At 45.1% G+C, this 25,369-nt stretch overlaps 1 protein-coding gene across 1 annotated transcript in view; it reads right to left on the bottom strand.

Moving 5' to 3' along the window:
- Positions 1-1,048: 1,048 nt before the first annotated feature.
- FOXA3 (forkhead box A3) overlaps positions 1,049-25,369 on the bottom strand; it is a 174,012-nt gene continuing 149,691 nt past the window's right edge. Inside the window, exon 2 of the mRNA XM_069644653.1 lies at positions 1,049-5,417. Within this exon, the coding sequence (XP_069500754.1) occupies positions 4,233-5,417 (1,185 nt within the window). The 3' untranslated portion in view covers positions 1,049-4,232. The remainder of the gene's footprint in view (positions 5,418-25,369) is intronic.

Raw genomic sequence — 25,369 nt, forward strand, 5'->3', positions numbered from 1 at the left:
AGAGGCAGTCCAGCCCGAACTGCTAGGTCACATCCCTTCTGCACGAGACCACAAGCATTCCCAGACATGTCATCAGTGAGGAGTAGCCTGGGTCTCTAGGCCCAGCAGGCATGGGACCCACTTCTGGGCATACCCACCCCACTCGGGGTGACTATAGCAAAACACAAGAGGTGATGGCTGGAAGGTTTAGAATTAATCTTAACTTCTGGCATTGCTCTGCACAATCTCCCAGACCACTGATCATCCCCTGCCAAGCCATTTCAGAAGTGGAAAGACCATATGAAAATCAGTCTTGGTCCCACCCCAAAAGAGTCAGTACAGCCCAATTGCAACCCCTGACCTAGGCACATTCGGTTGAAGAGCACCAATCATCAATGGCTGGCATGACACCTCAAGGGGGCCAGCTCAGCTGGGGCTTCACTTGACATTCCCCATGCCCAATTTAGGCCACGGATAAACATAGACTGCAGGAATCTCCTGTGTGCAAGCAGCAAAGGATCTTCTGGTGAAGGCTATGCTGGAACAGCACAATCATGAATGAAGAAATCCCATGCAAGTTTCAAGAAGACCTTACCACTGTTGTCCTCAATTGCATGGTGCAGGAAAGGGCATAACACATTCGTACTTGCTTGCAAGTCCGCAGGTGTCTTCTAATGACCAACACGTTCCCTCCATTGCCAGCTCTGCTTTCTTGTGAGGACCTTCAAGAAGCCATTGTAAGCATTAAAGGATAAAGAGAGAGGTGCACAGAGGAGCAGCAGGGTAGTGCCACCTGGGAGGTATGTACATGAGGGGTATGTCTTGTACCACAGTTACTGCAAAGGTTATCTTTCCTGTTATGCCACTGCAAAAGAGTTTTCTCTCATGCTGATACAACAGTTGTTTTCTTACTTCATGTGGCATCATAGGATGTTAATGACTTTAACACATAACACGTTAATTTCACAGAAATGTCAATAGGCTGAGGAATGGCCCATTTAGGATCAGAATTGCTGCCTGTACTATTGGAGGCGAGACATTGGCAAATCATTTTGAGGCACACACGAGGTCCAGTTTTAATTCTGTTTAATAACAAAAAAGAAACAACACAGAACTGAAATATAACATTTTTTAAAGACAGATATATTAAACAAACTCTATCACCCCTTTTCCAAAGCAAATATTTAAATAGAAAGCTGTTCCCCACCCCAAACATTTCTTTAAAAAATTACAGTCCCCCCCTTCATTTGAGACAAGAGTTGTCAAAGTCGGCTTCTGTATGAAAGCAATGACCCAACTCGAGAAATAGTAACATCTGTTAATAGAAAATGTAGCCTTTTAAGACCCCCCCAACCCCTTACGTCAGTCTTCTTGACCTATGGCATACCAAAACATTTCTTGTGAAAAGGGTGACAGTCCCTCTCTGATGACCTAGAAGAGCTACATCAACAAAGGGATACACAGAGTCAGCTACTGGGTCTCACAGAGGCTATCCCGTCCTTCACCCAATGTAGCTATGTTAATGGAAGTTTATATTAAGGAAGGGAGGTGTCTTCTAGCCCAGGACCTGAGATGTACAGAAGTGCAAAAATAGTTATCATATCTATTGACTTAGTAGAGATGTTGCCGACTGTTCAATGGATTCACGTCAAGTGTTCTCTATGCTTCACAGTGGACCTTTATTATGGCATGCACTGATATAATACTTACTCATGTTGTTGCCACACAGATGTTTTGGAATTCAGCTCCCATTAGCCCTAGCCAGAGTAGTCAGTGGTGAAGGCTCATAGAAGTTGTAGTCCAACAGATGTGGTGGCCACAAACTGAGTAACTAGATGTCAGCTAGAGAGACACTAAAATAGAGAGAGAAATGATGATGAAGAAGTAAAGAAAGGCATTTTCCACAGTATGGAATTTCAGAAGATCATGTTGAATAACATATGTTCACTTACTTAATGCTTTGACCCCTTGTTTACTGTTAAACTTTACATTCTACAGCTTTTTCAGATTGACTGCCTGGCTGCCCCCTCAAGTCTGTATAGAGGCAGTGATGGATGTATTACTAGAAATATCTGAGTTTAGTATGTACAACATATACAATCAGCGTACAGTTCACACGGAATTGGCACTGCCAAAAAACACCCACAAATCTGCTACCTAGACATTTTCATTTACAAAATAACTGCATGAAATGGATCTGTACAATATAAATTACAATTCGAGAACAGCATCCTAACTGGGAGACACGATTGTTTGACCTCCCCTTCAGAGGAATTGCGAATGGTTGCTCTGCAATAGTTCTTCCTTTACCCACCCCCAAAAATTGATGGTTTTATGAAAGAGACTTAATGACTAAAAGTGGACATTATCTCTCTGTTTTTCGTCCAGGGCAGCTGTGAGTATGCCATTAGGAGCTTGGGTTGTAGGCGCCACAGAGCTTGAATCCCTTGGTACAGGGGCGAAGTTTGAATCGAGAGGAGATCGAAGGGTCGGTGTGGCCAAATCCTCAGTCTACAGTATGCATGTCCTAAGAAAGAGCTGATTAGCCCAAAAGGGAGTCAGGCATTCAGTGCCAGTGATTGTTGGAAAGAGCAAATGCACGCTGATAAAATACACAAAGGAAAGCCACGGTTTTCATTTAAAATACTGGAAATGGTAAAAAAGACTATCCATTGATTTTAACAATTTGCATGTGGTACCTCAACTTCTGACCATTTATGAAAGGCATTTCTGACTGCACATATTGCAGTGAGAGCATTACCTATGTTATTGGATGGATGGATGGATGGATGGATGGATGGATGAATGAATGAATGAATGAATGAATGAATGAATGAATGGGTCCTTTTGCTTGTTTCAGACAAAATGCAATAGTGCCATGGGAATTTAGAACCAATGCTGTTCCCCTAAAAGAGGACAGATTAGTATCGATCTTGAACGCCCTTCGCTTAGGTGCAGTTCATCCATTCTTATCATCTGGTGACTGACTGATGGACTTTCCACTGTATCACAAATTAAACCACTGTTATGCATTTAAACCTCTTAAAGGTGTTTTATTTTGGGCAACTATAAAGGATTACTTCTTTAGTTAGTACTAGTACTCCTGGAACAGACGAGCATGGGGATGCCAATATTTAGATTAACTGAATAGCTTATATGGTACACCACATACTAATGTCATGTAACACACATTTGTGACCATGTGAGACAGGCCTCTGTTCACTTCCAAGTGTGCTGTAGGACAAAACCTTTCCATTGGTGTCTTAAGGGTTATGAAAGAAGACTAGAGTGTTATTATTCAGTTATTGGTCACATCTTCAAATAAAGAATACATTTTACTTATGGCCTGTGATTGCCACTTTTTGGGGTGACCTATTTTGTGGAGATGTTTGCATCGTTCAAAGTCTCGACCAGTCCTTTGCTTGAGCGTGTGGTGGTCATCCAGTGCACCTGCTTTTCTCTCTCTGCCAAAGATTGCTTCACAGTCATTCATGATCATTAGCTGAGGCATGTACACACCGTGACATTCATTTCTTAGTTGATGGAGGCAAATTGTGTACAAGGTTTCAAATTCGAGGGATGCTGCAGGGTCAAGGACCTCCTCTTAGGTCTGTGAAATATTCTATCAGGAATCCAGAGGCATTGCTTGCAATCATTACACATTATCCCTCAATCAATCAAGAGATGCCTCCAACCTCCTGGGGCAATTGCCTGGACTGAGAAGAAGTCAGGGGATATAATAGCAGTAAACAGACAGAGATCATCCCTACTATAGATCACGATATAATTCCCCAAGTGCAATGAAGAATTTGAATACAAAGACCCTTTCCTGAGTTAAGCGCATTCTCACAGCATCCTGGTCTTCTTCCATCATTTACACATGCTATTAAAGGCTTTGAGACATCATCATCTTGTGTTCTTTTGAGACATGCCTTTCTGCAGTCCAGCAGCATACACTATTATCTTTTCAGTGCCCCCTCTCCTCTGCCCCTTCTCCAGCTCCTCACAAATAGACCAATGTTCCTCTACTCCAGGGCATCAGCTAAACACAGTTCTGTACAAACAGAATTAACATTTCTGAACAGCTACAAATTTACAAACAAAAATAAAATACAGTAATTCACTACGTTTGAGCTCTTGCGTTTTGGTCCTTTAGTTTACATTCCTGACATATTTTATTAACTTTTTCTCCATGTCCGTTTTTGGAACCTGAACGGCATTCCTGTTTTGTTTGGCCCTCCTGCCGGTGCCCATTACGATGCATTGAGTAGGGATCTGCTATACAGGCTCTGATAGTATGCCCCGGTTTCACTGAGTGATGTGGAGGACTCGTAGTTGTGTTTGCTTTCAACTGGCGAAGAGCTGTAACTGTTGTAGGCCATCGCTTGGTCATAGGACTTGAGGTCAATCTTATGGCCCTGCTCAGAAGACATCAGGTTGGTGATGGAAAAGGGATGATTAAAGTTGTACTGGGGGTCCATTTTAAGCTCATGCTGAAGGTCCAGATTAGTGATGGATGAGGGGAAATAATGGTTGGTCATGGATTGGGAAATGGGGACCGGGGAGGGATGTGAGACTGGCGACGACCCATGCGCACCGGAGCAGTCCATTTGGACTAGGCTCCTCTGCTCTTCAGAGCCATGGGAGGCATCAGAGTGGCCGGATTCAGCTCCTTCTGAGCCAGCAGTTGGGCTCTGACCTTGAGAATGGCTTTCCGGGTGCTTAGCAGAAGATTCCTGTGAAGATGTGGCCTTAGACGATGGCTTCTTGGATTTGTCTTCAATCTTAAATCGCTTCTGCCGCCGTAGATAACACCCATTCTCAAACATGTTGCCTGAGTTTGGGTGGAGAGCCCAGTATGATCCTTTGCCAGGCTTATCTGGTGACCTGGCCACCTTCACAAAGCAATCATTGAAGGAAAGTGAGTGGCGGATGGAGTTCTGCCAACGTTGTTGATTTTCACGGTAATAAGGGAAGAGTTCCATGATCCATTGGTAAATCTCGTTCAGAGTCAACATTTTGCTTGGCGCCTGCTGGATCGCCATAGTGATGAGCGAGATGTAGGAATATGGTGGCTTGGCATGAGTCAGTGTGCGTCGGTAAGGTTTATTCATTTCTTTGGGTCTGTTCATTCCAGAGGACGAGTAGCACAATGGCGCCACGGGCTGGCTCATGCTCTGATAAGGTGACAAAGAGCTGATTGAAGGGCCCTGCCCTCCCAGCGTGGTCAGTGTTGGGCTTCCTTGCGAGGTTACCGATGAGAGACCCATTGGATTGGAAGGGCCTCCCAGTGCAGACAAAGAGGAGCTGTTCAGGCTACCAGTAGGGTATGCCATGTTCATGGCGCCGGAAGATCCCACAGAATTCAGGGTCATGTAAGAATTGATTGTATTCATGGACCCCAGACCTGATGCCATGGTGCTCACCGTTGGATACATCTGCAAAAAATTAAAAAAGTTTGACAATTAAAATCCACTCAGAGTTTGAAATTAAATTTGCAAAACCTCAACACATCTTTTTGCTCCTGAATATGTAAAATTGGCTCTAATATTTCACAATTCAGTTATATATTTTGCGCAGAGCTCATCATTCGCACACACAGATTTTGCATTTAAGTTAAAACAGTGCACAATAATTACGCAACTTTACTTAAGTGATTGTGGCATTGAAATGAAGCATTTAACACAAACCCAGTGGCGTAAAAAGTTACCAGTGATTCATTTAAAGAACAAAGGACACTCAAAGAAGTATGGAAGCAATATTCATTTATATCATTTTAGAAATGCTAGAATTGTTATAAGCTCTGCTCTGAAAATAATATCTATATATATGTATATATATATATGTAAAAGTGAACATTTGTTTGTGGCAGGATTTGTGGAGAAGATTGGTTCCTTATACAATTCTACATCGTTTCACCAATCTACACCAATTGTTGCATAGTTACCTGTTAGGACCCTCCGGACATTACTGGCTACGTGAAATTCGGACACCCCAACCTGTTCCCCGGATTTCAATACAAGTCCAAAATTGTGGAATTGTGGCTTGGTGAAGCATTGTTCCTTATACAATTCCACACCGTTGCACCAATCTGCACCAAGTTTTGCATAATTGCTCGTTAGGACCCTCTGGACATTACTAGCAGCTACAAGACATTTGCGCACCCCACCCTTTTCCCCAGATTCTAGCACCTTCACACATGAGATGGTTGCCTGAAATCGGCAAAACATCAATGTGGTTGTAGAACGACCGGTCCTGATACGAGGAACAAAACTCGAGGTCCAGGCCCTATGTTTCACGGTTTCCAAGATATCTGCACCGCAATGCAGCGCAACAAACTGCACAACACCAGTGTGAGGCGACAGGTGGGGAGAGAGCACAGAAGGTCCCAGTATGCAGAGGCTCAACAACTCTCGCCTTCCCCAACGTCTGCTCCAGGGTATGTCAGCCAGTCACATGCACCCATTCTCAGTGCAGTTTACTTCAGGGTGCAAAGCACATCAAGAAATAAGTGAATCGGAACAGCGACCTACAGGATCAGTGTTATCATGTCTGTCTAAAGAACCCTTTCGGAGAACGGGTTCTTCTGCTAGTAGTTGATAAAACAATATTTTGGTTTTATTAAGTCATTATATTTAGCTATTTGAATGAGTTTTGTTATGGTATGGCTTTCGCCATTTAACTCATACGTGTTTCAGAAATGTGCAATATCTAAAACATGCCCACATATGCATGGGAAATATGTGAAAATTCAGCGGATGCATAATTCATTTTCAATTTGCTTAAAGCCAGGCAGATAGTTGAATCGCAATGTGCTCTCCTTTACATGGGTTTGATTCCCCGGTGGGGCTGACTCAGGTTGATCAAGTGAACAGCACTAGCGGCCAATAACAGTGACACTGGGCCTCATTCCAAGTTGGGTGTAGCCATGCGCCATGGCTGGCTCCCATACCGGGTCTGGGTCCAGCCTGGTTGAATGGCGACTTACCGGGTCATTTCGACTTATGCAGACCCGGTAAATCCGCATTCAACCAACCATTCCCTATTCCCATTTGAGCCCCCACAGGGCTCAATGGGAATGGGGAAGACGCTAATAACGGGCCCTCGAATAGCAGGCCTGTTATTAGCGCCATGGTCCCTTAGCGGGACCCGTAAAGGACGTGTGGTCAGACCACACGTCCTTTACGGTTCCCGCTAAGTGACCTCAGAATTGGGCGGTAAGGGATTACCTGCACCGGTCTCCTTACCGTTGCCCGGTATCCCTTACCTCCCAACTCATAATGACCCCCACTGATTATTACAGCACTAAAACGCTGGAGAAAGTATTGCACTCAGAGATGGCCAGGGGAAGGCAATATCGAAACTTTTTTTTTTAAAATTTGAACTTAAATCATAAATATTATTTGAGTGTTGGTAAATGTAAATGTTTTGCTGACTGTTTCTTAAATGCTGTTTAGTTCAATTTCAATTAGCACCACAGTGCTTTTTAATATAAATATTCATAAAACTCTTTCCACAAACCATTTTTATGAACTCCTGGAGTGTTTTTTTTTTCGCAGGAGCAAATGATAGCGTTCCATCGCCAACAATGCAAAGGTGAATCATGTAAATGATCATCTTTATTATAGTCTCAGTCTCTAACACCCATCTTTATTTTCACATTACTATTACATTGGCATATTAGCTATTACAAAATGTGCCCCCGCTCGCCGGCTGGAAAAACAATTACATTAATTGATAAAGCTGTCTGAAAAGAAGAACTTTCCTTTTCATCTGTTGGAGTTTGTTGCATTTGTAGCCCTGCCATGTGCTTGTCTCCTTTAAATCTACTGTCTCCCTCTTCCATTGCAGATTAACAGTATGTTCTCCTTCCCCATCTTTAGGAGAAATACCATAAATTGGCTCTTGTTGAAGGACCAGTGATCAGCCTATGCTAGCCTCTCACCTACCGTCAATTGCTCTACATTGCTACTCTGCGCTTAACCTCAATATCTGTTCATATATTTGTCTGTACCACACTGTATTATCATGTGCCTCTTCCTGTATATATGATCTGTATTGTCTGTAACTACGCTAATGTAAATTTGTAACCTATGTAACCACGCCATTGCAAATTTGTAACCTTATGCTATGCGCCCAGATACCCTCGGGTTTGGTGCGCTATGTAAATCAATAAACAAACAAACAAACAAACAAACAAACAAACAAATGGCTTCTTACAGTGCGGCAGATCACCACCCTTGCAGTGTCAGAGTGCCTAGACTTGCCCAGGGGTTGGAGTAGTTGACTCACCACAGGGAGCCAGACCTTAATCTGCAGAAGGAAAGGAAGCAGGGGAAAGACAAGAGGGTGGATGTCGATTTGAAAACTTGGGTTTCTGTTCCTCTGATTCTTGGTGTTGCCCTTGCACTCTCTTTAGGTTTTGACAAGGATTATCCCTAACCTATTTGTTGCCTTCAAGAGATTTGCCCCCCATAACCAGACATGATAGACTAGCTCATATATCGTATTGTCTTCTGCTAGTGTCACCATCCCCCTCCCCCATATGACCTAGGCTCCCCTGAACCTCTCCTCTGCATTGTCTTACTGTAACCCTTGAGTTCACTGCATAAGTTAGCACTAAGGAGCCTCTCCTGTTTCCTGGCTCTCAACATTATCTCCCAGGCTTGAACTGTTCCTTTGGCTTCATTCGTCTGCCACAACCTTGTCTAAGCGGACTCTTGGCAACATGTTGATCTTTCTGGCATCTGATAGTAGCTATTTCTTTCAATCATATTTTAGAATCACTGATTAAAGAAATGAAAATGATTGACATTAAGGGCCTGATTCATGGACTTTTTTAGTGTGGTGGAAAATGACATTGCACTGGTGCAAAGTGACTTTGCACTGCCAGCAAACACCCTGATTCACAGAGCGGTGCAAAAATACACTTTACCGCTCTGTGAATCAGGGTGTTTGTTGGCAGTGCGAAGTCACTTTGCACTCTGCTAAAAAAGCCATGAATCAGGCCGTAAGGGTGGTACTACAGAATTGTGCACTGGTGCACGTGCATTTAGTACTAAGGCAAACATTTTCCCGAAGTGGGAGAGTGTATTCTTGCAAAGCATTTTTGCACCCGGGCAAGGGTTAAGCCAAACAGTGCTCTGCTGCAGAAGTACATTGAAAGACTTTTTTTGCACTAGCAGTGGTGCAAAGTTTCTGTAATATGGCACTAACACTGATTTGTGTGGCACCACACTGACTTGCGGCTCACTTGCCTCTTTCTATTCTGTATAGGGCTATTTTCCGCACATTTTGCATCAGTGCAAGTGCAATTAGCACAAGGGAAAATATTGCCCTATTACAAAAGAAACTATTCTTTTAATGCATTTATGCACCAGAGTAAATGTTGCCTTAGTGATAGGACTAGGGCATCACTGTAGTGAACGTATAGGTTTGTAGCACTAGGGCAATTTTTGCCCTAGTACTAATTGCACTTGCACCGGTGAAAGGTTTCTGTAACAATGCCCGGAGTCAGTATGAGAGGTCCCAGTGTCTAGACAAATGGTCGACACAATTTGGTCGACAGGACAAATGATCGAATTTTGTTTTTAGTTACATATATTTTTTTAGCTTTTCGTTTAGGGACAAAAAGGGGTTTTTAACAAAAAAAGGGGTTGAGGGGGGTCCCCAAAAGAAAAAAAAAAATGTAAAAAATAAATAAATAAAATTCGATCATTTGACCTGTCGACCTTTTGGTGTCGACCATTTGTCCTGTCGACCATTTAGATTCGACCAGTTGACCTACAACCAGAGGTCCCCAGTCCCCCTGCTCCTGTCCGACAAGCCCACCTCATCCGCTTTACTGTGTGTAGTTGCAACTGTGCATTCTACCTTGTGTGATTGTAATTGTAATTGGTTATTTATAACGCGCATAATACCCAGAGGTTTCTAAGCGCGGACTGGGGCCTGTGCTGCTCTGCATCGTCTTGCTTCCAGGGCAAGCGCGTTGCCCCTGAGCTATGCTCCCATGTCACTCTAGCTGTGCGCTCTGTGCTATGTCACTAAAACTGTCCACTTTATTCCGTGTCCATAGAATGACCCACTCTGTTCAGTGCCTAACTGCCCAGTTGATGTTATGTCACCATAACGGCCTCCTCTATTCTGTCTTTGTAAGTTTAATGCTATCCTGCCATTTTAGCCCTCTACACTGTTACAAAAACGGTCCACTTCATGCTGTCAGTATAACAGCCCACGGTTCTGTGTAGGGCATTCTACGTCACTGTGGTTGTGGAATCTACACTGCGTCACTGAAATGGCCAGCTCTGTGGTGCAATTCTCCTATGAGCATATACGCCCCGAAGGCAAGGACCCTCGTGACATCTGTGCCTTCGCCCAACTGGTGTTATGCCTTTATAGAGATCATGTTTCTGCCCAGAATAATTGGAATGTGTTTATTGATCTGCCTCTACTCGTGCCCATTAAAGGAAATCTGCATGTTACTTTGGGCCGGTATCTCTCTAACAACGGGTTATATGAATCATTTGGCTGTTGGATCTTTAAGGTCTCGGGTCAAAGTTGGTTGTGCTTTCCCTGCGCGGAACAGCCCCACTTTGTAGTTCTTGTCATCCCGTGTGCTCACTGAGATGCAACTGAGCTTTAGGCTGGTCCTAAATACCAGGTTGCTTCTTCAGGCGGCTCCCCTCCCTTGTAATGGGTTTTATGCCGGCACCGAGAGACCAGTCGAGGGAATATTCTGTCTATAAGTACCTACCTGACCTTAATTTACACACCATGGCCAGGTGGTAGATGCCAGGATCTTTAGTATAGCTGTGGCACGTCTTTCAGCACAAGGGAAGATCCATTTCCGGGATTGCAGGGAAAGACAAGCATTCTCTCAAATACTCTTGCCTGCTCAGATAGGGGTCTTGTTTTTCATTCAACATTGATATTTTCCGGACTTTAAAACAGATCTTAAGCCTTTATGCATTGTTTCTTTGACCAGGGTTTCATCAAGGTCTGGCATGATTAGGGCCTTGTATCCATTGTACCCTAAAAACTGGTATTATCTTTAAGCATTCTGTCCCAGTGTCGCTTCCAGCTCCCGCGCCACTCCGCTCCCTCCCCTGATGTTCTTGATTCTGATGTATTCCTTGTGTCTGCTTGCTGCCTGCTCATATAGGAAGTGTGGAGGGCCGCATGAGAATGCTGGGGTGTGTTCGGGGTGCAAATAAATGTTGAGAGACTAAGGTGCTCGTTAAAAGGATGCTGGTAATGGAAAAACAGGAAATATTTCAAAAACTCTGTAGAAAGGGATTATAGACCTTATTGCGTCTAGCCCTGCTCTTATATTGCACCAGTTGTCACACTTGCCATACTACCTGTCCACACTTGCCAAAGCATTGATGAGGTGCTTGAGGGAGTACGAAACAGGTGTTGGCAAAATTGGATACACTAGTGGAAGCATTAATATGTAGAATCGCTTTCGTTAAACAACTTCTACCAAGTGTATCCGAACACTGCCGGCTACACCTGAAACTGACAGCAGGCACAACATTTACTGTCCCGAAAATACTATATTTAATCAGCACAGCACAAAGGTGCTATCCAGCGCCCCTTTCATGGCCGACAAAGCTGTGTTTCAAATACAGCCTGATTTTACCGGCCATACTGGTTACTCAGTATGAGTACTGAGGTCTTTAGCGATGTGGTATTTTTTAAATAATGCATTTTGTAAATACTTAATGATCATGAGCTGAAATGCCGCCTAAAAAGAATAGGTATTGCTCATATTTGTACCTTTTGTGCAGTAGGCAAAGAGGGTGTGTGTAACACACTGGCTTCACCTTCTGTACAGAAAGAGGCCGTGGAGCTGCCGATGGGATGTAAATGTGAGTGTGGAACTCTGCAGGCTAGAGCTGAAGCCTCCAGGGCACTCCGGTGGTGGTCACGTCTGGAGGTGTGTGTGCAGTCCAGTACACCATATGAATAGCACTGTCTCCAGTCCTGCGGGCCAGACCTGGAATATTAAGTACGGTTCTGGAGACCGTGACATGAGCAAGACTGTGTCCAGTTAGGTCTGGAGTTTTTAGCCCACTTATTTCAGTGAACGCAGAAAAACAGATTGGAACTATTCCTGGGGCAGAGAAGATCCATGATGCACATTGTAAAGCAACAGTCGTATGGAGAGATAGGGTTCAGACTTTGAGTAGGCGCCCAGTGAAGGAAAAGTGGTCTAGGGGGAAATGAGACACTGACATTCATAAATGGAATAAACACAGGTAAAGATGGGCCTAGTCCAGCTGAAACATACAGATAGGTAATGGTCGATTGGAGCGCTTGCTGTGACATCTCTGCAGATCCTGCAGACGCAGGTTCGAATCCCGGCAGGGCCAAACACCGCCTTTCATCCTTATGAGGTCGATAAATGAGCACCACACACCGTGGGTAATAATAAGCAGTTCGTAGTGCTGTATAAATGCACATTATTATTATTAATAGTCCAGATATACGATTGGGGTCTAACAGTGTCAGCCAGAGATGCAAGGTCACAATCGAACAGCAGTGGGGAGGCTCAGCCTAACTCTACAAAAAGTGTTCACCGAGAAAAGGTAGATAGGGATGAAACAAGCTTCTAGCAGAAGTGGTGGCCGCAAGGAAAGGGGTTGTATAGAAAAATGGGCCTGGAAAGAATAGATCTCCCATGATCCTTCACCATTGACTATGCTGACTAGTCCTGGTAAGAGCTGCAAGCCAACACATCTGGAGTGCCGCACATTGGGCAGGCCTGATGTGGATGGTCTGGCAATATTGCATGCATGTAGCGATCACTGCCGGTTAGCTTCTTTGTCTCGAGATTGTAAATGGATATGGGGCTTCATCGCAATCACATTTCCCTCGCATTTTCTCATGCGAGTACACTTCCTATACACCCCCTCTATCAACCCTTCCTTCCCCTGCCCCCCCCCCACTGCCCTGAATTCCAATAACAAATACACCCTTACCCTGCACCCCTCCCGCCCCCCGTAAAAAAGCTGTGGAAAAATGTGGTGCAATGGGCATTAACCATATGCAGTGAAAGCGCTGCAGTGAGTTGGGCGGGCACCTGCAATTCAGGGGCCAATAATACTGATTAAGCTAGGGTGAATCTGTGGAGTTGTGGCGGGAGTGGGACGTGTGTGTGTCAGAGTAGAGACGGAAAGAGGACTGGGCGATAGTCCCTGGCAGCTGCTGTACTTCCTGTTTCCAGTTGAACAGGTTGCAGATTTATCTAAGGGGATTAGCACTGACAAAATGGATGAAACAGTTGACTTATACAAAACACTGGGACAAACCGTCAGAGGCTGTGGGAAAAAGTCAGCGTCGTCTGACAGATGATACTGCAACAACCTGTATCAAACATGGAGTAAATGGTCTAAGCAACACACACAAAAACACATAAGTGTGTCGTGTCCCGGAAACATTCGAGTGGAAAAACACACCGAACGGACACCTGCCAAGATCTCAGTGCGGAGTGCTTGGTCGGGGAGGTTCTCGGGGCCTTGGGAAGCGGCATGAGTGCCTCGGGGCGAGCCTAGCTGTTTGCGCACACATCCGCCTGCAGCGTCAACACAGCCGCTACCTCTCCTCCCCTCCATCCTGCTCAGCCAGGGCATGTGCGTGAGAACAGGATCTGCCCGTGACATCACCAGCCGTTGGCTTGGAAACTAAGGGGATGTCGCCCATCAAGGATTCTGCGCCTGTCTTTGGCAGTAGGAGCGTTTTTTTGTGTGTGTAATTATAATTATGAATGTTGTGACACGCACATGCTTATAAAATGAAGTTCGTATTCCACTCTTAGTAGAATGCCCAGCGTTCACGCCTGTGTGGGGAAGATCTTTTAATCTCAGGGGATACTCAGCAGAGATATCACTCTGATTTCACAGGCCGTACCGGTGTGAGCCCGAAGCATGTCTCCATCCCTTAGGTCAGAAAGGAGGCTTTTGTCAACAGAGATGTCCCTTAACCAGGATGGCCATCTCACAGTTACAGGATGGCCATCTCATGGTCACAGGTATGGTGACAAAGCTGATGTTGCATGTAACAGGGAGCACAGCGTTACTGTGAATGGAGCTCACTGAGGTGGGCAGTGACCATAGAACCATGTCAGTGGGGCTCAAGTATAGGCCTTCCTTAATCCATTCAAAGGGGACCTTGCCTAGGGCAATTTGGTGTAAACGGAGGGACAAACCGCCAGTGAGGTTAGCTCAGGGGCAACGCTTTTGTCTTTGGAGCAAGACAGTACAGAGCAACACAGGTTCAAATCCCGGTGTTAAGTACGTTATAAAAGATGAATTCATTAATTAAACAGGCTGGCTGGTCTGGGTCTGAGTCTGTCACAGTCTGCATTCTTGTTTGTCCAATGCCTTCGCGTTGCAATCATCACTGGCTGGTGCCAGTCTGGGCATGGCCTTCTGCCAGTGCCATCTTATACATGCCAATGGGGAACCAAAAAGCCCTTAACTTCCTGGAAGCCCTTGTTTTCTGCCAATGAATGTGGGCGAAGGACCACTCTCGGACCGCTTTGATGCTGAGCAGGCAGAATTCAACATGTGTCTTGGATCGCCGGCCACGCAAGCAGTGAAGCTGCCACAACGGGCACTGTGTTCCCTGCTAATGGGGTTGTGATTATTTAGGAGTGAGATGGGACTCCATTTTTACAGAACACAATCTTTTCCTCTGATTCAGTGAAAACGATGAAGCCCTTCACTTTTACGCCTGTTCAGCCAACTTGCACTCACCACTTCTAAACCCGTTCAGACACCTTGCACACAATGCTTCTAGAAGTGTTCTGCCAACTTGCATTCACCTCTTCTACAGCTGTTCAGACAACTTGCACTCACTACTTCTACACCTGTTCAGACAACTTGTATTCACCTCTTCTACACCTGTTCAGACAATTTGCACTCAATACTTCTACACCTGTTCTGCCAACTTGCACTCACTACTTCTACACCTGTTCAGACAATTTGCATTCACCTCTTCTACACCTGTTCATACAACACCACTTCTAAAAGTGTTCAGCCAACTTGCACTCACAACTTCTACACCTGTTTAGACAACACCACTTCTAAAAGTGTTCAGCCAACTTGCACTCACTACTTCTACACCTGTTTAGACAACACCACTTCTAAAAGTGTTCAGCCAACTTGCACTGACTACTTTTACACCTGTTCAGCCAACTTGCACTCACTACTTCTACACCTGTTTAGACAACACCACTTCTAAAAGTGTTCAGCCAACTTGCACTGACTACTTTTACACCTGTTCAGACAACTTGCACTCACTACTTCTACACCTGTTTAGACAACACCACTTCTAAAAGTGTTCAGCCAACTTGCACTCTCTACTTCTACACCTGTTCTGATAACTTGCACTCAAAACTTCCACACCTCTTTAGACAACTTGCACTCACCGCTTCTACACCTGTTCAGCCAACTTGCACTCAACACTTTTAAAACTGTTCAGACAACTTGCACTCACTACTTCTACACCTGTTCAGCCAACTTGCACTCACAACTTCTACACCTGTTCAGACAATTTGCACTGACTACTTCTACGCCTGTTCAGACACCTTGCACTCACAACGTCTACACCTGTTAAGACAACTTGCACTCACCACGTCTGCACCTGTTCAGCCAACTTGCATTCAAAACATCTACACCTGTTCAGACAACTTGAACTTACCACTTCTACACCTATCCAGTCAACTTGCACTCACCACTTCTACACCTGTTCAGCCAACTTGCACTCACCTGTTCAGCCAACTTGCACTCACAACTTCTACACACATTCAGCCAACTTGCACTCACCACTTCTCCACCTGTTCAGCCAACTTGCACTCACCAATTCTCCACCTGTTCAGCCAACTTGCACTCACCACTTCTACAGCTCTTCAGACAACTTGCATTCAAAACTTGCACACCTGTCTAGGCAACTTGCACTCAAGACTTCTACACATGTTCAGCCAACTTGCACTCACCACTTCTACACCTGTTTAGACAACTTGCACTCAAAACTTCTACACCTGTTCAGCCAACATGCACTCACCACTTCTACACCTGTTCAGACAACTTGCACTCAAAGCTTCTACACCTGTTCAGACAATTTGCACTCACCACTTCTACACCTGTTCAGACAATTTGCACTCACAGCTTCTACACCTGTTCGGACAACTTGCACTCAAAGCTTCTACACCTGTTCAGATAACTTGCACTCACCACTTCTACACCTGTTCAGACAACTTGAACTCACAGCTTCTACACCTGTTCAGACAACTTGCACTCACCACTTCTACACCTGTTCAGCCAACTTTCACTCACCCCTTCTAAACCTGTTTAGACAACTTGCACTCAAAGCTTCTACAACTGTTCAGCAAACTTGCACTCTCTACTTCTACACCTGTTCTGATAACTTGCACTCAAAACTTCCACACCTCTTTAGACAACTTGCACTCACCGCTTCTACACCTGTTCAGCCAACTTGCACTCAACACTTTTAAAACTGTTCAGACAACTTGCACTCACTACTTCTACACCTGTTCAGCCAACTTGCACTCACAACTTCTACACCTGTTCAGACAATTTGCACTGACTACTTCTACGCCTGTTCAGACACCTTGCACTCACAACGTCTACACCTGTTTAGACAACTTGCACTCACCACGTCTGCACCTGTTCAGCCAACTTGCATTCAAAACATCTACACCTGTTCAGACAACTTGAACTTACCACTTCTACACCTATTCAGTCAACTTGCACTCACCACTTCTACACCTGTTCAGCCAACTTGCACTCACCTGTTCAGCCAACTTGCACTCACAACTTCTACACACATTCAGCCAACTTGCACTCACCACTTCTCCACCTGTTCAGCCAACTTGCACTCACCAATTCTCCACCTGTTCAGCCAACTTGCACTCACCACTTCTACAGCTCTTCAGACAACTTGCATTCAGAACTTGCACACCTGTCTAGCCAACTTGCACTCAAGACTTCTACACATGTTCAGCCAACTTGCACTCACCACTTCTACACCTGTTTAGACAACTTGCACTCAAAACTTCTACACCTGTTCAGCCAACATGCACTCACCACTTCTACACCTGTTCAGACAACTTGCACTCAAAGCTTCTACACCTGTTCAGACAATTTGCACTCACCACTTCTACACCTGTTCAGACAATTTGCACTCACAGCTTCTACACCTGTTCAGCCAACTTTCACTCACCCCTTCTAAACCTGTTTAGACAACTTGCACTCAAAGCTTCTACAACTGTTCAGCAAACTTGCACTCACCACTTCTACACCTGTTCAGCCAACTAACGCTCACTATTGAGAATTGTGTGAGATGCGAGGGCTGATGTGTTCCTGTCTCGCCACAGCTGGTGCGTTTTGGTACATGATGCATCAGCTCTCTTGAGGAGTTCAAAGACTCGTAAATTCTCTGCAAACCACCAAACCGGTCTTCCTAGGAAATAAACGGACCCACTCATATCCCCAATTGAAACCACCTCCTCCGTGGAGCACTAACCCTCAAATTGATACAGACACTCAAACGGACCTACTTCGGACTGCCACCATCATGCACAAACTTGCGTGCTCCAGAGGATGGCCCAAAATACAAACGTGGCTGCCCTTGAGGTCGATATGCAAACACAAACACAAACTAAAGTCATCTGAAGAATGCTCCAGTGACCAATCCCAAAACTCAAGCTAACCTGCTCCTCAGGCTGAGCACCCAGCATAAACTAGCTGCTGTGGAGGCAGTTCCCCAAAGAGAAACTAACATGCCCTGAGTCCCCTCTCCAAACTCAAGCTAACCTGCTCCACAGGCTGAGCAACCAGCATAAACTAGCTGCTGTGGAGGCAGTTCCCCAAAGAGAAACTAACATGCCCTGAGTCCCCTCTCCAAACTCAAGCTAACCTGCTCCACAGGCTGAGCACCCAGCATAATCTAGCTGCTGTGGAGGCAGCTCCCCAAAGAGAAACTAACATGCCCTGAGTCCCCTCTCCAAACTCAAGCTAACCTGCTCCACAGGCTGAGCACCCAGCATAATCTAGCTGCTGTGGAGGCAGCTCCCCAAAGAGAAACTAACATGCCCTGAGTCCCCTCTCCAAACTCAAGCTAACCTGCTCCACAGGCTGAGCACCCAGCATAAACTTGCTGCTGTGGAGGCAGTTCCCCAAAGAGAAACTAACATGCCCTGAGTCCCCTCTCCAAACTCAAGCTAACCTGCTCCACAGGCTGAGCACCCAGCATAAACTAGCTGCTGTGGAGGCAGGCCCCAAAGAGAAACTAACATGCCCTGAGTCCCCTCTCCAAACTCAAGCTAACCTGCTCCACGGTCACTTAACCAGAGTTCACCTCTACTCAAATCGTACACCTTTTATGAAACAGCTAAAACCTCGCCTCTTCTTTCTGACCTTCAACTCCGCCCTGCAGACAACAAAACTATAACGACTGCCAAACCACCCTCCCCCCATCTCCAACTCACACATCATAGTTCTACATGTAGGGAATGCAGCCACTCGGAAAAGTCCTTTCCAGTATGTTAGCACACCCACATAGTAAGCATCATAAAAAAACACACCCACACTCTTGTCCATGTATGTATCTTATGATCTTGCAGTCCTTAAAGTTCACATGCCAGGGCTCTGCAGAGTGACAAATCAGTCACCTGGAGCATAAATGCACCCTTCATGGCAGATAGGTGGGCACCTACAGCTGGAGTCATCGCAATAACGGGTACCTTTTCCATCCACTGTCTCACCACTGTGATGGGCCTGTAATCCCAAAGCTGTGTGTGCTGAGACAGCTGTGGACAAAGGCCCCTGGCTGGTCGTTGCCCTCAGACAGCATGTACGCATGTGCACCTTACAGCTGTGTCTCATATTTTGCTTTGGGCAGAGGGTTGAATGCACACATGAACTCATTCCCACATTGCCTACCAGCAACCCATCATGTTACTTTCACATAGAAATCCACGAGTGCAAGCATAGTAAGGGAGGTGCAATTTGCACTTGTGACCACACACGTGTTTTACATATGCACGGTGATCCACAAGGACCCCATATGGCCAAGGCAACATGTGCACCTCTGTACTTACCATGAGCAAATGGACCCGAGTCGCCCAGAAATGAGTAGATCATAGGCCCCAAGTCCTTGGCAGTTCAACTTAAAAAGTGAAAAAAAAAGTTAAACAGAAGGGGGCAGGAATCAGATAGTGGGGAAGATTTTAATAGAATAGACATCTGTTAGAACGGTTTCCCACATGCAGAAACGGATGCAACCAGGGCAAATGGCTTCAGGCACACGTGCATTGCTACATTTGTGTGAATGGAGCTACTGGCCCTGAGTTTGTGTGCGTGACTCATTTGCATTGACTCGCCATTGCCACTCCTCCAGACACACCCATTTTGCATATGCATAGATGGTGTTAATGGAGTTAATCCTCCTTCCCACCGATTAAGTCACATTTTTTTTAATGTATTTATTTATTTGGCATTACATGGTTTGCAATTTTGAAAGCCTTTCGCCAACATAGAAGGCACACTTATTTACGTCATAAAACAACTTCTATGAAGCAATATAAGTATTAAAAAAAGAAAAAAAAGGTACATTCCAACTGCCGGGCAACAGAAGGTCGCTCGGCAAAAGGTAAGTCATCTTTAGTGTGGTATGTTAACATGTCCAAGTTTCACCTTGGCTTGCATTTTCCAATCTAGCAAGGATTAGGCGCATTTGCACACACTCACATTTTATATAGCCTCAATCAGAACCAGGCGCAATTTGCAGAGCTGCCATTTGCACATGTTTACGTCCTCGAATGTATAACGTACTCAAGGCCCCTGACACTTGTTGTCACCAAATGCTTTGTGCTGGACATCCTCACTGGAGGGTATGCAGCAATAATTATTAAATGAGTAAGCATTCAGACTCTCCAAAGCCGGTCCGCCTCTGACTCACAAGAGGTGATCAGCAGCGGGACGATTGAGGTGCTTTTCCCTGCATTATACACAGGTTTTTCTCCCATATATACATAAAGGGAGTATATGGGTGGATTACTGGGACTTCTCTGTTCGTCTTTTTGAAATATACTTACATGGCTATGCACACGGAAAAGGTAGAACAAGTCGCCCCCCGAAATCCAAATGACCCCATCATATTTCAGAATAAGTCCAAAATGCACACATGTGAGGAACAGCTGTGCCCTCAAAGGCCCCAATCAATTGCTGCTAAATTGTACACTGGGAGAAGTGCGTACAGCTCATGGAACTGATCCTCTCCCAAATCATGCCCCTATCACTGAGCTGACAGACTTCACTCATGGCCTTCAGTGACATAATGCACCTCACGTGACGCTCACGCAGACATGCTTCTCTCCAGCCCATACACTACTATGGTCTCTCGCTCAGAGAAATTGATACGGTCTGTGGTGGGTCGGAAGAAGGAGTCGGACACGTTGAGGGCATTCTAGATGATCTTTAATCAAATTAGAAGAATAAGGCCTGTCTTTCCCTATTGCTAGAGGAAATACCCAGCCTATCTGAAGGAACTTAAGGTGCTTGTCAGATGTCAGGAAGTCCAAAGTAAAAATGTGCTCCCTTCGAACGAACTCTTCCTGACCGTCCCACTATATATAACTAAATTCAATAGGCCAAGAAAATGCCTTTTATTCCCCTTGTCTTCTCTTCTCTTCTCTTCTCTTCTGATAGTCTCTTTGTATAGAGGCTTTTCTTTGGTACAGATATTTCTTAACGTAATCTCCTTTGATAATCTCTGTTATCAACTCTTGTAGTTCTTCAAAAATGCTCATGGGTTTCCTACTTTCTGTGGTCCTATACTTAGACTATCTTTCCTTCAAATAGTTCCTCCCACTCTTGTCATCACCTATAGACGCTTTGCAGTCTGTTAATTCAGGCTTTCATAATATTGGGTTTATCTTGTTCCCTTTGTATGCTTCCCTTGTCAAGGATTCTCTTTCTTATGCTGTCTCCTCTTTTAACATGTTTACTTGCCAGGTTTATTTCCTCTTTCGCTTTACTTGTTTCTTGGTTGGACTCTCTCCAGACCACAACTCTGAAGACATAGGGTGTTTTCCCTTCCTCCCAGGGTTTTTGTTTCATTCTCTGTTGGCTCCCCCACCTGGGTTGGTAAAATCACTCTTTTATATCTTCTTCATAATTCTTGTTAATCAGTTTCTTCAGGACTGGGGCGAATTTCTCTATGCACAAGATACTCATCTTAGCGGACTGGGTTATTTATTTTTTGCTTTCTCAGGTGTTTACAGTTCCAATTAAACAGTCTTATATTTACACCCTCGTTCTTAGGACTGGGACAAGTTTCTTCACACGGTTTATAGTGATAATTTCGACAGCCATAGTTTCGAATGGCAAAGTTTCGACAACAAATGCGTCAACAAATGCATTTTTTTTGTTTTTTTTTAAATGGGTGGTCCCCTGTTTTTTTACCCCACAACACCCATTTTAGAAAAAAAACTTTACCCACAAAAAAATGAATTTTTTGATGCATTTTTGTCAAAAGTTTTGGCATTCGAAACTATTTTTTCGAAACAATGCCTGGATACCTCTTCACACATATAATGGTTCACTGGCCGCCTCCCACTTTTCCGGTTCCCCCAGTACCTATTGTTATGCAGGGGAAGGTTGGAGGACTCATGGCACTCGCTTGGGTAAGCTTTCTTTCTATTCTAGCTCGTCAGTTTCCCACTTTTGGGTTCCTCTTCGGGTTTGTGCCATACACGGGTCCTGGCGACCGGAAACTATTCACAATTCTTGCCACAATAGTCTAGGCTTTGTTGTTCGGGCATCCTGGCCAACACTCTGCAAGTATGATCATGCCGCCACCACGTACATCATTCCTTTCTTCCTCCTTGTAACACTTTCCTTGCGGCTGTACACACCGCCCCTCTGGTGTCTCGCACTGGCCTTCTGCAGCTCAGTGAAAGTTGCCAGCTGCGGGACCTGCCTCTGCTCCACCTCCTCTTTGGGTGATGATGTCAGAGGGCTTCCCCTGCGCTTAGCATTCTCTTCCTCTTTCTTTGCTCTGGCTCGTCCTAGTTAAATATATGCCTCTCGTTAAAGAGACATCTTCCTTTTTCCTCATATCGGTTTCTTTTTACATGGCCTTCAGCCAAATGTAAAGATGCCACACTGATCTTTATAGCAGACAGTCCCATGTATGCAGCTATGGTAGGTGATTCAGGGTGTTCCTCACAGGAATGGGAGTCCTTGTCCCCAAAAGGCGGGTCTCCCCCAATGAGGCCCCACTTGCTTCGACCCCTACCGAGGGTATTGTGGAGTGGGCTCACATCCCTAGCCTCACAGGGGGAGGATCCCCCTTGCGGTGAAGGGACGAATACCTGTGATTTGTCACACATCAAAACTTCAACATTCACTCATCAATGTGACACACTGACCTCGTACACGTCAATGGTATCACACTCATAATCCCATCACTCATCTAGTGGACCTCCATTGTCTCTCATTGACAGATGCACCATTCCACTCATACACTGCAATGATCTTGCACACTCGGATATACCAATATAGTCCTACAATCAATGTTCATGCAGTCCTAGCCATACATTAACCTCATACACTTGAATGGTATCCCATTCATTATCACATCACTCGTCTAGTGGATCTCCATTTTCTCTCACTCACAGATGCACCATTCACTTTGTGCACTCCATTGATCTCGCTCACTCAGCTATATCAATAAGGTCCTAGATTTGTTCACACAGTCCTAGCTAAACATTGACCTCATGCACTTCAATGGTATTTGTATTTGTATTTTATTTTATTTATAAAGCGCCTTACGCCAAAGTGCTGAACATCAAAACAACATGATACATAAAACAATAACAGTGGAAGCAACATACAATAATGAATCAGTCCAACAAAACAGTGGGAAGAGCAATTAAACTGGAGGGAAGAGGGGAAACTTAGCAGTAGAGCTGAGAGGGAGGGGGGAGGAGGAGAAGTGGGAGGGAAGGGGAGGGGAAAAGGATGAGAGTGGGGAGGAGGGAGAGAGGAAGGAGATGATCAAGGAGAGAGAGGAAGGAAGGAGGGGGGCAGGAGGGGGATGGGTTTTCAGGGCAGAGAATGGAGAAGGAGAGATTTAAGGGATGTGCGGAATGAGGAGAAGGAAGGAATAGAGCAGATAGAGAGAGGTAAGGAGTTCCAGTGCAGGTGGGCAAGGAGCTGGAAGGAACGGAAGTGGGAGGGGGCACAAGGGGATGGAGGGACGGTGAGAAGGAAGTGGTCAGCACTCATTATCACATCACTCGTCTAGTGGATCTCCATTGTCTCTCACTCACAGATGCACCATTCACCTCATGCACTCCAATGATCTTGCCCACTCGGATATATCAATAAGGTCCTCGATTCAATGCTCACACAGCACAAGCCATACATTGACTTCATACATTTCAATGGTATCGCACTCAATGTAGTAGCCTGATCATATGGACTCCATTGGCCCCTTCATCATGGCTGCATCATAGACTTCAATAAGCTCGCATTCGTCATTACATCATTGGGCTAATAGAGCTCAATTGGCCCTCACTGGAAGAGGTGGCTGCTTAGCGTTGCCTTACTGTAACAGTCCTGGGGCAGGGTATGACCTCTCACGGCACAGCAGTTTTGGTGGCAGCCGTTTTGGCGTGGCACCTTCGGTGCAGGTCCCAATTAGGCGCACCTGTTGGCCACGGCCAGCAGGGCGCAAGGACCTATCTGAGCCCGAGTATAGGTTTTCCTTAAATATACTGTCACCCGAAGCACTAATAAATGCAGTGCTTTGGGCGACAGTTCATATAAGGGAAACGCTTCACAATCAGTACATGGAGCTGTCCTGACAGTGAACGCTCCCTGTACAAATGGGTTGCCTTGTCTCGCATGTCATGAGATGCGAGACACAGCAAGCAATGTGCACGTGGAGCGTTCAGTTCATTGTTCCAGCAGACTGGAATAAGGGAAGTCAGAGGACCTCTCCTTTTCCTTTTTACAGTAGGATTCCATGGTTTGAGTGGAGGTATTACTTCTCAGGAGTGCGTCGGTCTGTGGGAGTGCTTGGTGGCCTGCATCACGCTTGCGTAGACTTTTGGATCTCTATCACCCTGCACTCCATACCACTACAGGGATCTGTGTGATCACTGCACCTTTTTTACTGCCCATCCCCAAAATGGCGATCTTGTTAGTGTTTGTTTTACCCCATTTCACTGTATATATGTGGGGGGTGACCCCTGCAACCCCATCATACCTACCCACATGTATTATTAACCAACCCACACATGTATACGGTGAAATGGGGCTTTGAAATTGTGACATTTTGGGATGCGCAGTAACGGGGTGATACCAAGCTAACGTAGCGGAATGATTGCGGGAACACTCTTATTTAATCCAAAATTCATAACCAGTTCAATATTAATAAATCATCATAGGAAATGGAACAAATCAAGTTACCATCACAAACATTCCAATTGTTTGCATTTATTAGCTGGGAAATTACCACCATTCAATTCTTGGCCTTTCTGGCCCATTAAAGAATGTCACAGAACTTATAGAAATCAATCCTAGACCTGCCACTAATGGGAACAGTCCCGCATGAACTGCAACCCCCGCCATGTTTCGGCCTGGTTGGTCATCAGCAGTGCGGTGCAGCTTGATGGACACAGCCAGCAGAGCGACGGAAGAATATTGGGGCGCACGGTTTATCTTTCTTATACTTTTCCATTGTGACCTACAATCTGATTTAGTTAAGGTATTGGTTGGATCTAGTGTAACACAATACTCTAAATCCTGTACCTTGTGTGTCCACTCTCCTATTCCAACTAAGTCAATCCTTCTTCTCATGCGGCCTTGCACACACACACATTCTCTCTCCATCTTACACATGATATGATATTTTATTTATATAGCGCTCAAGTGTTTCAGAGCACGACCAAGCAAAGAGAGGGGAACAAGGGAGAAACAAAAACAACGATCTTACAAGGCCCAGTGACATTAAGAACCCGCAAGTGCATGGAAAAAGGGAAAAGGGGAAAGTGCGTGAGAGGGGGACAGGTGGAAAGTGCAGAACAAAGGAGAGAAACAGAATAAATAATAAGTGCAATAAATACATTTTAAAAAGGCAGTTTCATGTCTGAAACATTAAGCTTGACGGAGGATCAATAGAGCTCACTTGTCTGGGTCTAAGTGGCTCATCTGCTCTCTAGGTGCTATCATTTAGTAGCGGTTGTCTTCTCCCGTTCAGGGAAAACGCATACTCAAGAGTCACCAGCCCAAACCACAAAGAATCACTGGACTCAGGACTCCGGGATTTCTGGCCTCCAATCATCAACACTTCA

This window comes from Ambystoma mexicanum, chromosome 2p (genome assembly GCF_040938575.1).
Source record: "Ambystoma mexicanum isolate Mex_15411 chromosome 2p, UKY_AmexF1_1, whole genome shotgun sequence".
Classification (NCBI taxonomy): Eukaryota; Metazoa; Chordata; class Amphibia; order Caudata; family Ambystomatidae; genus Ambystoma; species Ambystoma mexicanum.